The 15,312-nt window shown below is 37.6% G+C and overlaps 1 protein-coding gene across 15 annotated transcripts in view; it reads left to right on the forward strand.

Annotated features, from left to right (window-relative positions):
- The window catches only part of GPHN (gephyrin), a 623,627-nt gene that overhangs the window by 478,800 nt on the left and 129,515 nt on the right, over positions 1 to 15,312 (forward strand). For all 15 annotated transcript variants that reach the window (XM_060294925.1, XM_030855270.2, XM_060294927.1 and 12 more), the window contains one exon: positions 15,099 to 15,236. In XM_060294925.1, coding sequence (XP_060150908.1) covers positions 15,099 to 15,236 — 138 coding nt within the window. The remainder of the gene's footprint in view (positions 1 to 15,098; positions 15,237 to 15,312) is intronic.

Consider the following 15,312-nt stretch of genomic DNA (forward strand, 5'->3'; position numbering starts at 1 on the left):
TATTGCCACAGTTTCCCTAGAGATTTGGACCTGATTTCTCTTAATTTGAGGTTTATATGAAAGACTAAATGCTTTGTATATCTGAACCACACATTCTTTGAATTACCAAAGGCCCTAGCTATTTAGCCTGAATAAATTACTATCACCTTTGCTTTTTAAGCTTCCTAGGAAAGTTATTCATTGTCTTCGATGGTTTGTGTTCAGAAAGATCCAGGAAGTAGAAATATAAGAAATTCAAGCTTCAAATACAACGGGAAATAGAGGCAGTAATATTAATAAGGCAGACCAGGTCTCTCCCGTGAGATTTTCTGTATCTAAGGAATGAATAATGATTTACACTTTAAGTAGTTTGGAGAACTCTTTTATTGATTGTTTTGAAGAATAAACTTTTCTCTTGAGGTTTTGAATTCAATCAAGAAGAACCTGCATGAACATCTTGTTTCTATTATACTCTGTCACCTGAAAGCATCTTTTCTTCATTTACTTCTTTTTTATTTTTTTGATTCTCTCAATCTTCATTTACTTCTAATTTAAAAAATGGATTTTCAAGCCAAGGTGAAACATTGTATATTAAGAATTGGAAGGTTAAAAAGGATGCATTTGAAGTGGGAAAAAGTCATTCCATTGGTATGAACAGCTTCATTTAAGATGGCCATGCCATAAGAAAAAGATTACTGCTGTATAACAAAGATCCCTGGTTTGCTCAGTAGAAAGGAATCCATTTGTACTTTTTTGTCCCTTTGAAGGCCTTGTACATCATAGACATTGCCATTAGTATTTAAATATGTCTTTGATGATGGCAATCTTGAGTGAACATCATATATAGTCTTCTTAGTGATTATAAATGCTGCATGGAAAATAGGAAATCTCAATAATATTTTGAGTACTTTACCTGCAAAGATTCTGAACTCACATATAATCAACCCCGTGTCTGGACCTAAACACGGGAAAATATAAAAGAGACAAGTTAAGTTTTACTAATGGAAACCTAGGCTTATTAGAGAAACCTCTAGATCATCAATCTGTGGCTAATTTAGAATTGCTTTAATCCTGAAAATCTACTTCAGAAAATTAAACCCATCATATAAGAATGTTGTCAATTTAGATATTATAATAATTCAGCCTGTTACTCTTTGCTTAGGTCGGACATCTATGAGTAGGGAAGATGTCTAGACTTCCACTCCCCATCACCATCCCTACTCCCATATAAAGATCCCATATCCTAAAGTACTTTGTAGTTTATTTTTCTCAAAGTAGCCAGTCTACCTACAAATTATCATTACCATACATCACCAGCTAAACTGTTATAAGTTTAGATTTGATCAGCTCAAGATGGTGGAGTAGGAGGACATGGAGCTCACCTCCCCCCATGAACACATCAAAAAATTATCTAGAGCGTCCCCCCACCACTAGGGCACCTGCTCACCGCTGATGGGGGACTCTGATGCCCAAGGAGATGGGAGGAACCCCAAAGCGAACCAGCGGCTTACGGGATCTTGGTTCACGAGCCTGGGGTCAGGCAGAAGCTCCTGCAGTGGGAGCTCTGAGTCCAAACCACTGGACTAACAGAGAGCCTCAGACCTCCAGGAATATTCATTGGAGTGAGGTCTCATGGAGTTCCTCATCTCAGCACCAAGACCCAGCTCTACCCAATAGCCTACAAACTGCAGTGTTGGAAGCCTCAGGCCAAACAACCAGAAAGACAGGAACACAATCCCACTCATTAAAAAAAAAAAAAAAAGAGAGAGACGGCAAAAAATATGTCACAGATGAAGGAGCAAGGTAAAAACCACCAAGACCAAATAAATGAAGAGGAAATAGGCAATCTACCTGAAAAATAATTCAGAGTAATGATAGTAAAGATGATCCAGAATCTTGGAAGTAGAATGGAGGCCCAGATTGAGAAAATACAAGAAATGTTTAACAAAGATCTAGAAGAACTAAAGAACAAACAAACAGAGATGAACAACACAATAACTGAAATGAAAAATGCACTAGAAGGAATCAATAACAATAAGGCAGAAGAATGAATAAGTGAGCTGGAAGACAAAACAGTGGAAATAACTGCCAAGGGGCAGAATAAAGAACAAAGAATGAAAATAATTGAAGACAATCTCAGAGACCTCTGGGACAACTCTAAACGCACCAACATTCACATTATAGGGGTCCCAGAAGATAAAGAGGAAAAGAAAGCGTCTGAGAAAATATTTGCAGAGATTATAGTGGAAAACTTCCTAACATGGGAAAGGAAGTAGTCACCCAAGTCCAGGATGCGCAGAGAGTCCCATACAGGATAAAACCTGGAAAAAAACACACCAAGACACATATTAATCAAACTAACAAATTCAAAGAAAAATTATTAAAAGCAGCAAGGGAAGAACAAAAAATAACATACAAAGGAATCCCCATAAAGTTATCAGCTGATTTTACAGCGGAAACTCTGCAGGCCAGAAGGGAGTGGCAGGATATGCTTAAAGTGATGAAAGAGAAAAACCTACAACCAAGATGACTCTACCCAGCAAGGGTCTCATTCAGATTCAATGGAGAAGTCAAAAGCTTTTCAGACAAGGAAAAGCTAAGAGAATCCAGCACTACCAAACCAGCTTTACAACAAATGCTAAAGAAACTTCTCTAAGCGGGAAACACAAGAGAAGAAAAAGACCCACAAAAACAAACCCAAAGCAATTAAGAAAATGGTAATAGGAACATACATATCGATAATAACCTTGAATGTAAATGGATAAAGTGCCCCAACCAAAAGACACAGACTGGCTGAATGCAAAAAAACAAGACCCATATATGTGCTGTCTACAGGAGACCCACTTCAGACCTACGGACATACAGACTGGAAGTGAGGGTATGGAAAAAGTATTCCCTGCAAATGGAAATCAAAAAAAAAGCTGGGGACTTCCCTGGTGGCACAGTGGTTGAGAGTCCGCCTGCCGATGCAGGGGACACAGGTTCGTGCCCCGGTCCAGGAAGATCCCGCATGCCGCGGAGCGGCTGGGCCCGTGAGCCATGGCCTCTGAGCCTGTGCATCCAGAGCCTGTGCTCCGCAATGGGAGAGGCCACAACAGTGAGAGGCCCGTGTACCACAAAAAGAAAAACAAAAACAAACAAAAACAAAGAAAAAGCTGGAGTCGCAATACTAGTATCAAATAAAATAGAATTTAAAATAAAGACTGTTACAAGAGATAAGGAAGGACACTACATAATGATCAAAGGATCAATCCAAGAAGAAGATATGGCAATTATAAATGTTTATGCACCCAACATAGGAGCACCTCAATACATAAGGCAAATGCTAACAACCATGAAAGGAGAAATTTATAGTAACACAATTATAGTAGGGGACTTTTAACACCCCACTACACCAATGGACAGATCATCCAAACAGAAAATAAATGAGGAAACACAAGCTTTAAATGACACAATAGACCAAATAGATCTAATTGATATTTATAGAACATTCCACCCAAAAGTGGCAGAATACACTTTCTTCTCAAGTGCACATGGCACATTCTCCAGGATAGATCACATCTTGGGTCACAAATCAAGCCTCAGAAAATTTAAGAAAATTGAAATTGTATCAAGCATCTTTTCTGACCACAGTGCTATGAGATTGGAAATCAATTACAGCAAAAAAAAACTGTAAAAAACACAAATACATGGAGGCTAAACAGTGCACTACTAAATAACCAAGAGATCACTGAAGAAATCAAAGAAGAAATTTAAAAATGCATAGAAACAAATGACAATGGAAACACAAAACCTATGAGACACAGCAAAAGCAGTTCTAAGGGGGAAGTTTATAGCAATACAATCTCACCTCAAGAAACAAGAAAAATCTCAAATAAACAATCTAACCCTACACTTAAAACAACTAGAGAAAAAAGAACAAAGAAAACCCAAAGTCAGTAGAAGGAAAGAAATCATAAAGATCAGAGCAGAAATAAATGAAATAGAAATGAAGAAAACAATAGCAAGGTCAATAAAACTAAAAGCTGGTCCTTTGAGAAGGTAAACAAAATTGATAAACCCTTAGCCAGATTCATCAAGAAAAAAGGGAGAGAAACTAGCACACCACTGTAAAGCAGTTGTACTCCAATAAAGATGTTAAAAAAAAAAAAATGGAGAGGACGCAAATCAATAAAATTAGAAATGAAAAAGGAACAATCACAACTGACACTGCAGAAATACAGAGGATTATAAGAAACTACTACAAACAACTATATGCCAATAAAATTGACAACCATGAAAAAATGCACAAATTCTTGGAAAGGTACAATTTTCCAAGACCGAACCAGGAAGAATTAGAAAGTATAAACAGACCTATCACAAGCACTGAAATTGAAACCATAATTAAAAATCATCCAACAAACAAAAGTCCAGGACCAGATGGCTTCACAGGCGAATTCTATCAAACATTTATAGAAGAGCTAACACCAATCCTTCTCAAAGTCTTCCAAAAAATTGCAGAGGGAGAAACACTCCCAAATTCATTCTATGAAGCCACCATATCACCCTGATACCAAAACCAGAAAAAGATATCACAAAAAAAGAAAATTATAGAACAATATCACTGATGAACATAGATGCAAAAATCGTGAACAAAATACTAGCAAACAGAATCCAACAGCACATTAAAAGAATCATACACCATGATCAAGTGGGCTTTATCCCAGGGATGCAAGTATTCTTCAATATACACAAATCAATCAATGTGATACACCACATTAACAAATTAAGGAATAAAAACCATACGATCATCTCAATAGATGCAGAAAAAGCATTTGACAAAATTCAACACCCATTTATGATAAAAGCACTCCAGAAAATGGGCATAGAGGAAACCTACCTCAACATAATAAAGGCCATATGTGACAAACCCACAGCAAGCAACATACTCAATTGTGAAAAACTGAAAGCGTTTCCATTAATATCAGCAACAAGACAAGGATGTCCACTCTCACCACTCTTATTCAACAGAGTTTTGGAAGTCATAGCCACAGCAGTCAGAGAAGAAAAAGCAGTAAAAGGAATACAAATTGGAAAAAAAGAAGTAAAATTGTCAGTGTTTGCCAATGATAGACATTCCAAAAGAGGCCACCAGAAAACTACCAGAACTAATGAGTGAACTTGGTAAGGTTGCAGGATACAAAATGCACAGAAATCTCTGGCATTTCTATACACCAACAACGAAAAATCAGAAAGAAATTAAGGAAACACTCCCATTTACCATTGCAACAAAAAGAATAAAATACCTAGGAATAAACCTGCCTAAGGAGGCGAAAGACTTGTACTCAAAACTATAAACACTGATGAAAGAAATCAAAGATGACATAAACAGGTGGAGAAATATACTATGTTCTTGGATTGGAAGAATCAATACTGTGAAAATGACTATACTACCGAAAACAATCTGCAGGTTCAATGCAATCCCTATCAAACTACCAATGGCATTCTTCACAGTTTTAGAACAAAAAATTTTACAATTCGTATGGAAACACAAAAGACCCCGAATAGCCAAAGGAATCTTGAGAAAGAAAAATGCAGTTGGAGGAATCAGGCTCCCTGACTTCAAACTATACCACAAAGCTACAGTAATCAAGACACTATGGTACTGGCACAAAAACAGAAATATAGATCAATGGTACAGAATAGAATGCTCAGAAAGAAACCCATGCACATATGGACACCTAATTTATGACAAAAGAGACAAGAACATACAGTGGAGAAAAGACAGCCTCCTCAATAAGTGGGAAAATTGGACAGCTACATGTAAAAGAATGAAATTAGAACACTATCTAACACCATACACAAAAATAAACTCCAAATGGATTAAAGACTTAAATGTAAGACCAGACACTATAAAACTCTTAGTGGAAAATGTAGGAAAAACACTCTTTGACATAAACCACAGCAAGATCTTTTTAGACCCACCTCCTAGAGTAACAGAAATAAACACAAAAATAAACAAATGGGACTTAATTAAACTTAAAAGCTTTTGCATAGCAAAGGAAACCATAAACAAGAGAAAAAGGCAACCCTCAGAATAGGAGAAAATATTTGCAAATGAAACAACAGACAAAGGATTAATCTCCAAAATATTCAAACAGCTCATGGAGCTCAATATCAAAAAAACAAACAATCCAGTTAAAAAATGGGCAGAAAGGGCTTCCCTGGTGGCGCAGTGCTTGAGAGTCCGCCTGCCAATGCAGGGGACACGGGTTCGTGCCCTGGTCTGGGAAGATCCCACATGCCGCAGAGCGGCTAGACCCCTGAGCTGTGGCCACTGAGCCTGCGCATCTGGAGCCTGTGCTCCGCAACGAGAGAGGCCACAACAGTGAGAGGCCCGCGTACCACAAAAAAAAAAAAAAAAAAAAGGCAGAAGAACTAAATAGACTTTTCACCAAGGAAGACATACAGGTGGCGAAGAGACACATGAAAAGATGCTCAACATCACTAATTATTAGAGAAATGCAAATCAAAACTACAATGATGTATCACCTCATGCCAGTCAGAATGGCCATTATCAAAAAATCTAGGAACAGTAAATGCTGGAAAGGGTGTGATGAAAAGGGAACCCCCCTGCACTGTTGGTGAGAATGTAAATTGATACAACCACTATGGAAAACAGTATGGAGGTTCCTTAAAAAACTAAAAATAGAACTACCGTATGACCCAGCAATCCCACTACTGGGCATATACCCTGAGAAAACCATAATTCAAGAAGAGACATGTACCACAATATTCACTGCAGCACTATTTACAATAGCCAGGACATGGAACCAATCTAAATTTCCATTGACAGATGAATGGATAAAGAAGATGTGGTGCGTATATACAATGGAATATTACTCAGCCATAAAAGGAAACGAAATTGAGTTATTTGTAGTGAGGTGGATGGACCTAGGGTCTGTCATACGGAGTTTAGTAAGTCAGAAAGAGAAAAACAAATACCGTATGTTAACACATATATATGGAATCTAAAAAAAAAAAAAAAAAATGGTACCAACAAACCTAGTTTCAGGGCAGCAATAGAGGTAGACATAGAAAATGGACTTGAGAACATGGGGTGGGAGGGCGAAGCTGAGGCAAAGTGAGAGTAGCATCGACATATATACACTACCAAATGTAAAATAGTTGGCTGGTGGGGAGCAGCAGCGTAGCACAGGGAGATCGGCTCGATGCTTTGCAATGACCTAGAGGGGTGGGATAGGGAGGATGGGAGGGAGGCTCAAGAGGGAGGGGATACGGGACCATGTGTACGCATATGGCTGATTCGCTTTGTTGTACAGTAGAAACTAACACAGTATTGTGAAGCAGTTATACTTCAATAAAGATATATTTTTATAAACTATTATAAGTTTAAGTAAATATTTCTTTGAACACAATAATCTCAGTAGGACCCATATTTCCATATGTTTGTTAGTTTTGTTTTGTTTTATATTGGGTTGACCAAAATGTTAGTTCGTTTTTTTCCGTAAGATGGCTCTAGGAGGGCTTAGTTGTCTTTAACTTCATTTGAAACAATTTTGTTAGATTGTATTGTGACAGCTGTCATTATCAGCATGCATTTTAAAAAAGACTTATCAAAATTAATGAATTTTTGTGTAGCCATTTTAATATTGAAGATGGAAGAAAACAACATTTTTGGCATATTAGGCTTTTTTATTTCAAGAAAGGCTTTTTTATTTCAAGAAAGGTAAAAGCGCAACTGAGACCCAAAAACAGTGTATGGAGAAGGTGCTGTGACTGATGGAACATGTCAAAAGTGCTTTGAGAAGTTTTGCGCGGGAGATTTCTCGCTGGACAATGCTCCAAGGTTGGGTAGACCACTTGAACTTCATAGCGATCAAATTGAGACTTTCATTGAGAACAATCAACATCATACCATGTGGGAGATAGCCGACATACTCAAAATATCCAAATCAAGCATTGAAAATCATTTGCACAAGCTTGGTTATGTTAATCATTTTGGTGTTTGGGTTCCACGCAAATTAAGCAAATAAAACCTTCTTGACCGTATTTCCTCACGCAATTCTCTACTTAAACATAGCAAAAACATTTCATTTTTAAAACAAATTGTGACGGGCTATGAAAAGTGGATATTGTTCAATAATGTGTAATGGAAGAGATGGTGGGGCAAGCTAAATGAACCACCACCAACCACACCAAAGGCCGGTCTTCATCCGAAGAAGGTGATGTTGTGTATATGGTGGGAGTCCTCTATTATGAGCTTTTCCCAGAAAACCTAATGATTAATTCCAACAAGTACTGCTCCCAGTTAGACCCACTGAAAGCAGCACTCGACGAAAAGCGTCCAGAATTAGTCAACAGAAAATGCATAATCTTCCATCAGGATAACGCAAGACCACAAGTTTCTTTGATGAGCAGGCAAAAACTGTTATGGCTTGGCTGGGAGGTTCTGATTCATCTGCCGTATTCACCAGACATTGCACCTTCAGATTTCCATTTATTTCGGTCTTTACAGAATTTTTTAATGAAAAATATTTCAATTCTCTGGAAGACTGTAAAAGGCACCTGGAACAGTTCTTTGCTCAAAAAGATAAAAAGTTTTGGGACGAAGGAATTATGAAGTTGCCTGAATAATGGCAGAAGGTTGTGGAACAAAACAGTGAATATGTAGTTCAATAAAGTTCTTGGTGAAAATGAAAAGTATGTCTTTTATTTCTACTTAAAAACCAAAGGAACTTTTTGGCCAACCCAGTAGTTTACCTAAATTGAATGGAGCTAGTACAGTCACAGATTATCTTTGTGACTGTTGGTATTCATTTGTAAGGTAGTCATCAGGATATGTTTGTGGCCGGGAAATAGCTTTTGCTTTATAGGAAAAACTGTATCCAAATTTTGGATATTTTCTCTGTCCAAAACCCCAACTTCCTTTTGTTATAACCTTCTTTCTTTTTAAAAATTATTCTTTCCTTCCTTTCCTACTTCTTTGTAAATGGATTTATGGACCACTCAGTGAAAACTGGCTGCTAGGCTATAACCCATCTGGCCTTCAGAGACAAGAGTGCATACTTTTTTTCCCCAGTTTTTTTCTCTTCTATCAGATTTCTATGCTGAGCTCAGAATCAAGAAGAGGGCTGGGGTGTGGGGGAGAACATTTCATGGTGCTTTTTCCTGAGTCAGTTCTTCAGTGGCCCAGGACTGTTAGAAGTGCTTTGGGGTTTTAACTTGCAAAATAGGAGAAGTCAGAGGCAACTATTCTTAAGTTTCGTGAAGCTTTCATTTTAAAGCTTCTTTTTTTTTTTTTTTTAAATTACATCCTTAACTTACTCCCAATACTTCTTTTTTTTTTTTTTTTTAATTAATTTATTTATTTATTTTTGGCGTGTTGGGTCTTCGTTTCTGTGCGAGGGCTTTCTCTAGTTGTGGCAAGCAGGGGCCACTCTTCATTGCGGTGTGCAGGCCTCTCACTGTCGCGGCCTCTCCCGTTGCGGAGCACAGGCTCCAGACGCGCAGGCTCAGTAGCCGTGGCTCACGGGCCCAGTCGCTCCGCGGCATGTGGGATCCTCCCAAACCAGGGCCCGAACCCGCGTCCCCTGCATTGACAGGCAGACTCTCAACCACTGCGCCACCAGGGAAGCCCCATTTTAAAGCTTCTTGTCAGTCACTGGTGTCAACATCAAAAAATAGTTGAAATTTTTTTTTATGGAAACAAAAGAAGGAAACATAACTATTTGCTTACCAGATTTATTTTGGAAATGTCTGCCTTCTAAAAATGGGCCTCACCATGCCAGCCCATGGGAGGCCTGCATAAGAGCCCCTGAGCTATACATGTGAGTGCTGTGCATCCTCAGCCTGTGCCTCCAGCTGCCAGTGGCTCTGTGTGTGTGTCCCTGGTGCTGTCCCTCAAGCATGGCTTATCCACTTTTGATCTGAACGTGAGAGTACTGCATCACCTAGATCAATGGTTTTCAAACTTACGTTAGCTACAGTCTTTTGTTAAATGGAATCTTATGTGGTCACATAGTCATCCTACATGTGGTGAGGGATACAACAGAACTAGGTATGTTAATGTTATATATTAATTCTATTTATGTAAAAGGAGCAGCTATTAATTATTAGAGAAATGCAAATCAAAACTACAATGAGGTATTGCCTCACACCAGTCAGAATGGCCATGATTAAAAAACCTACAAATAATAAATGCTGGAGAGGGTGTGGAGAAAAAGGGACCCAGCTACACTGTTGGTAGGAATGTAAATTGGTGCAGCCACTGTGGAGAACAGTATGGAAGTTCCTTAAAAAACTAAAAATAAGAGTTACCATATAATCCTGCAATCCCACTTCTGGGCGTATATCTAGAGAAAACTCTTAATTCAAAAAGATACATGTGCTCCAGTGTTCCTTGCAGCACTGTTTACAATAGCAAAGACATGGAAGCAACCTAAATGTTCATCAACAGATGAATGGATAAAGAAGATGGTGGGTGGGTGTGTGTGTGTGTGTGTGTGTGTGTATAGATATAGATACATATAGATATAGATATAGATATAGATATAATGGAATACTATTCAGCCATAAAAAAGAATGAAATAATGCCATTTGCAGCAACATGGATGGACCAAGAGATGATTATACTAAGTGAAGTAAGCCAGACAAAAACAAATATCATATGTTATCACTTATTTGTGGAATCTAAAAATATTATACAAATAAACTTATTTACAGAACAGAAATAGACTCACAGACATAGAAAACAAACTTATAGTTAGCAAAAAGGATAATGACGGGGGGGGAATAAATTGGGAGTTTGGGGTTAACATATACACAGTAGTGTATATAAAATAGTTAAACAACAAGTACCTACTGTAGAGCACAGGGAACTATACTCAGTATCTTGTAATAACCTATAATGGAAAAGAATCTGAAATAGAATATATATATATATTCTTAGCTGTATACTTGAAACTAACACAACATTGTAAATTATACTTCAATTTTTAAAAAGAGCAGCTGTTATCTATATCATTTTATTCTTGTGTGTAGAAGGTAACAATACTGTTTTTCTCATATTTACACAAATAAGTTAGCCCTTCTTTATTGGTGAAGTAGCTGACTATTTCTACTATGTGACCGTGGGTGGGTCTTGAGTGGGAAGAAGCCACTTGGCACATAGAAGGTGCTCAGTGAACACTTGTTGAGAACACACACATACACATACACACACACACACACACACACACACACGTATCTGCTAATGTGCCAGAGAATTAAAATACTCCTCTTTTGAGACATTTCTTTCAGTTAATTTATTTTATATCCAGAAAACCCCTGTGATAACATGCAAATAGTTTAGTGAGGGACCAATATTAACCCATTAGCATCAAAGTTTGGATTATTTATCTAGCAATATGGATTATTTATCTGTCACTTTGTGACAGAGAGTTTGTAAATATGAAAGGACCTAGAGACACAAAGAGCAGAACAGGAGGTGCAACTTTGAATCTTCCTTCCCAACTTTTAGCTTTGTTTGAAGGATTTGCTATTCATTCATACCTCGTTTATTCAGTACCTACTGTTAGTATAAGGAAAGCATTGCTCTAAAAGTAGCAAAGGATACACAGATTAATAAGATACAGGTTCTGCCTTCAAGGAGTTTATGATAGACTAGCATAGGTAAGGCAAATATTTAAATGTCTATAACATTAGAAAGTGGTAGGTGCCATAAGAAAGATATAAACAAGGTACAAAATTATCTTAAAGACAGGAAAGATTTTTCCAGGCTGGGGGAAATTGGTATGCAATTTCCAATTTAAAAAAATATCAATCTCTATAGTTAGAGAACCATCCATTTGTTTACTGTCCTCCTGCCCTTATTTTTTAATTCACTTACATGTCTTTCCTTTCTGCTGAGCTGAAACATTCTTCATGGCAGGGTGTATCTTACTCTTTGTATACCAAGGGTGTAACTGTGCCTGGCTCATAAAATGCACTCAATAAATATTTGTTGAATGGATGTGTGTATCACTGATAATCAAACTTGCTTTCTAATAAAGTACAATTTTCTCCTCAGAAACCAAACATTTTAAAAGCACAGCTTTTATAAGATTGTACACAATTTTCACCATAAAGAAACTAAAGAATATCTTAGAAAAGATCAGATCTGAGATCTATAAACCCGAATAAAAGGGTCTATAGAAACACCTATCTATCATTCTCTTCAGTTACACTGGTTGTGACAATATGTATTTATTGATATTTAATGATGTGGCAGGGACTGTAGTGAAAGTGAGTTATGAATAAATTTATGTTTCAATTATAGGTAAATGATAAATCATACATAATCCTTCTTTAAGTGTTCACCTTAAAGTAGAAAAAATTTTTCATATTTAGCACTAAATAATTTCTAAGGTCCTTCAAGCTTTGAAAATTTTGTAATTTTGTGATTACCCATGGGTGAGAAATAAGTATAAGCATATTGTATGTCTTTTTCTTTGACTACTTATGACAATGTCATTTGTCTTAGAATGAAAACTCTTTGGGACAGTTCCTGTAAGTCAGTTCAGTGAATATGTCTGAAGCAGCTGCTGGGGTTTGGGTAGGAGGACTAAATTTAATAAATTGCAGTGACCAGGAACTTACAGACTGCAGGGGAATATATACAATCATTATAAAGTGGATTAAAGAAATAGGAGCTTATTTGTCTCACATATAAAAAGTCTGGAGGCAGGCAGTCCAGGGCTTGTACAGCAGCTCAGTATTGTCATCAGAGACTCTGCCTCTTTTTATTCTCGTGTTTCCAATACTTATGTGTGGGTTTCTATCCTCATGGTTGAAAAATGGCTATGGCACCTCCCAGTATCTAACCATGCTCTCCTCTTAAAGCTTTATCTCTTTATCTTTTTATTTGTAGTAGGAAGCCTGCCCCAGGGACTTCTTCCTACATCTCACTGGCTGGAACTATATCGTATGGCCAGTCTTACCTGAAAGGTGGCTATGGAAGAAGGGAATTGTGGATATCAGTTACAATAGCCAAGCAACAGTGTTTGCAGTTACTCCTTTTATGTTTACCCTTTGGGCCAAGTTGTTTATGCATGGGCCAAGTTGTTTATTGTGCTCTAAGAATTTCCTTTTTGTCATTAAATGATTCATTTATTAGGTCAACAACTATTTATTTTTTATTGCCTAATATGTGCCAGATACTCTTCTAGGTTTTGGGGATGACAACAGTGAATAAAAAAGACAAAGTTGCTGCTGTCATGGAGCTTACATTCTACTAAGAAGGTTATAAACAAATAAGTATAAATATATATTATAGGTATATAAATATCAATATATATGTGTATATGTGTGTATATATATGTATATATATATATTTTTTTTTCCCCATGAAGAAAAGTAAAGTAGGGTAAGGAGAATAGAGAGTGATGGTAGGTAATATTCTATGTAGGATGTTTAACAAAGGCCTCTGATTAGGTGATCCTTTAGCAAAGACCTGAAAGAAATGAGGGATGAATGGAACCATAATATCTGGGGAAGAATGGTCCAAGTAGAGGAAATGGCAAGTATGAAGACCCTAAAGAAAGATGTATTTGGCATTCTCAGACAAGGAACGAACCAGTTTGGCTAGAGCACATTGAATAAGGGTGAAATGATAGGAGAAGAGAACAGTGTAGGCTATAATATGTTGGGCTTTGAGGGCCATAGCAAAGATTTTACTCTGAATGAAATGGAAAATCATGGAGAGTTGTGAGCAGAGATTAGCACAATTCAACTTACAGTTTAAAAGGAGCATTGTAGCTACTGTGTGGAGAATAAACTGTAATGGGACAAGGATAGAAGGAAGAAGACAAGTTAGGACACTATTCAATTTCCCAGGAAATAAATGATGGTTCCAATTATTGTAATAATTGTAGAGATGGTGAGTAATGATCAGATTCTAGAGACATTTTAATGGCAGTTTAGATATGGTTCTGACAAAACTAGAAGAATCAAAGATGTCACCAAGGTTTTGGATTAATAACTGAGTGAGTAGAGTTTCTATTTGCTGAGATGGGAATTGCAAGAGAATAAGACATCGTGCAGGTAGGTTAGGAGGGTGGGGAATCAAGAGTTTGATTTTGAGCATGTTAAGTTTGAATTGCCTGTTGCACATTCAAGTGCATATTTGATGATTTATAAGCTTGTAGATATACGCTGTTATCCCCCAGCTATTTGGATGACATATAAGTATAGAGGTGAAGGTAGAGGTTGAGGTTGGAGATATAAAATTAGGGAGTTTAGTGTATGGGTGGTATTAATGCCAGGGGACTAGCTAAGGTTACATGGGGAGTGAGTAAATAATAATATTTTTCTATGCTTTTAGAAGAAAGAAAATTTCCTATGAAATTCTGAATAAATTCAAGTTTGTATATTTCACTTCACTAACTAGCTCATTAAGTGTTCAAACAGTATAGTAGTTAAGGACATGGACTCTAAAGCCTGGCTACCTAGGTTTGAATCCTGGCTCTTCAGTTTCTAGCTTTGCGATTTAGGCCAAGATATGTAAACCTCTTTTTCCTCATCTGTAATAAAGGATAATAATGATGGCTCCCTTTAGGTTGTTGTGAAGATTAATTAGAATAGTGCCATGGCACATAGTTAAGCACTCAAAAAGGATTAGCCAGGGCTTCTCTGGTGGCGCAGTGGTTGGGGGTCCGCCTGCCGATGCAGGGGACGCAGGTTCGTGCCCCGGTCCGGGAGGATCCCACATGCCGCGGAGCGGCTGGGCCCGTGGGCCATGGCCGCTGGGCCGGCGCGTCCGGCGCGTCCGGAGCCTGTGCTCCGCGGCGGGAGGGGCCACAGCAGTGAGAGGCCCGCATACCGCAAAAAAACAACAAAAAAAAGGATTAGCCAATATCATCATTAAATTTCACCAACTTTTGATACATGATGTAACATTACTAACTTGATTTAATGTTCCACCAAAGCAGGCTATATTTTGGAAGCAGGAAAAAGTTTCTCACCTTGTAATCTTCATTTCTGGACACATGAAATTGAGAATTGTTGATATTTATAAGCCTTTCCCACTTTTTAATCAGTGTTTCAGCATCATATTCTTAGTTAATTATCTTCCTGTTTAGGTCACAGTGCTGTTGATATCACCAAGGTGGCTAGAAGACACCGCATGTCTCCTTTTCCTCTAACATCTATGGACAAAGCCTTTATCACAGTCCTGGAGATGACTCCGGTGCTTGGGACAGAAATCATCAACTACCGAGGTACTGTTATATTTGCCCATTGCCTTTTATTTTCATTTTTTTCCAAATAAGATTCATCTAACACTAATACACAGTT

The sequence above is a fragment of the Globicephala melas genome, chromosome 2 (assembly GCF_963455315.2).
Source record: "Globicephala melas chromosome 2, mGloMel1.2, whole genome shotgun sequence".
NCBI classification, from domain to species: Eukaryota; Metazoa; Chordata; class Mammalia; order Artiodactyla; family Delphinidae; genus Globicephala; species Globicephala melas.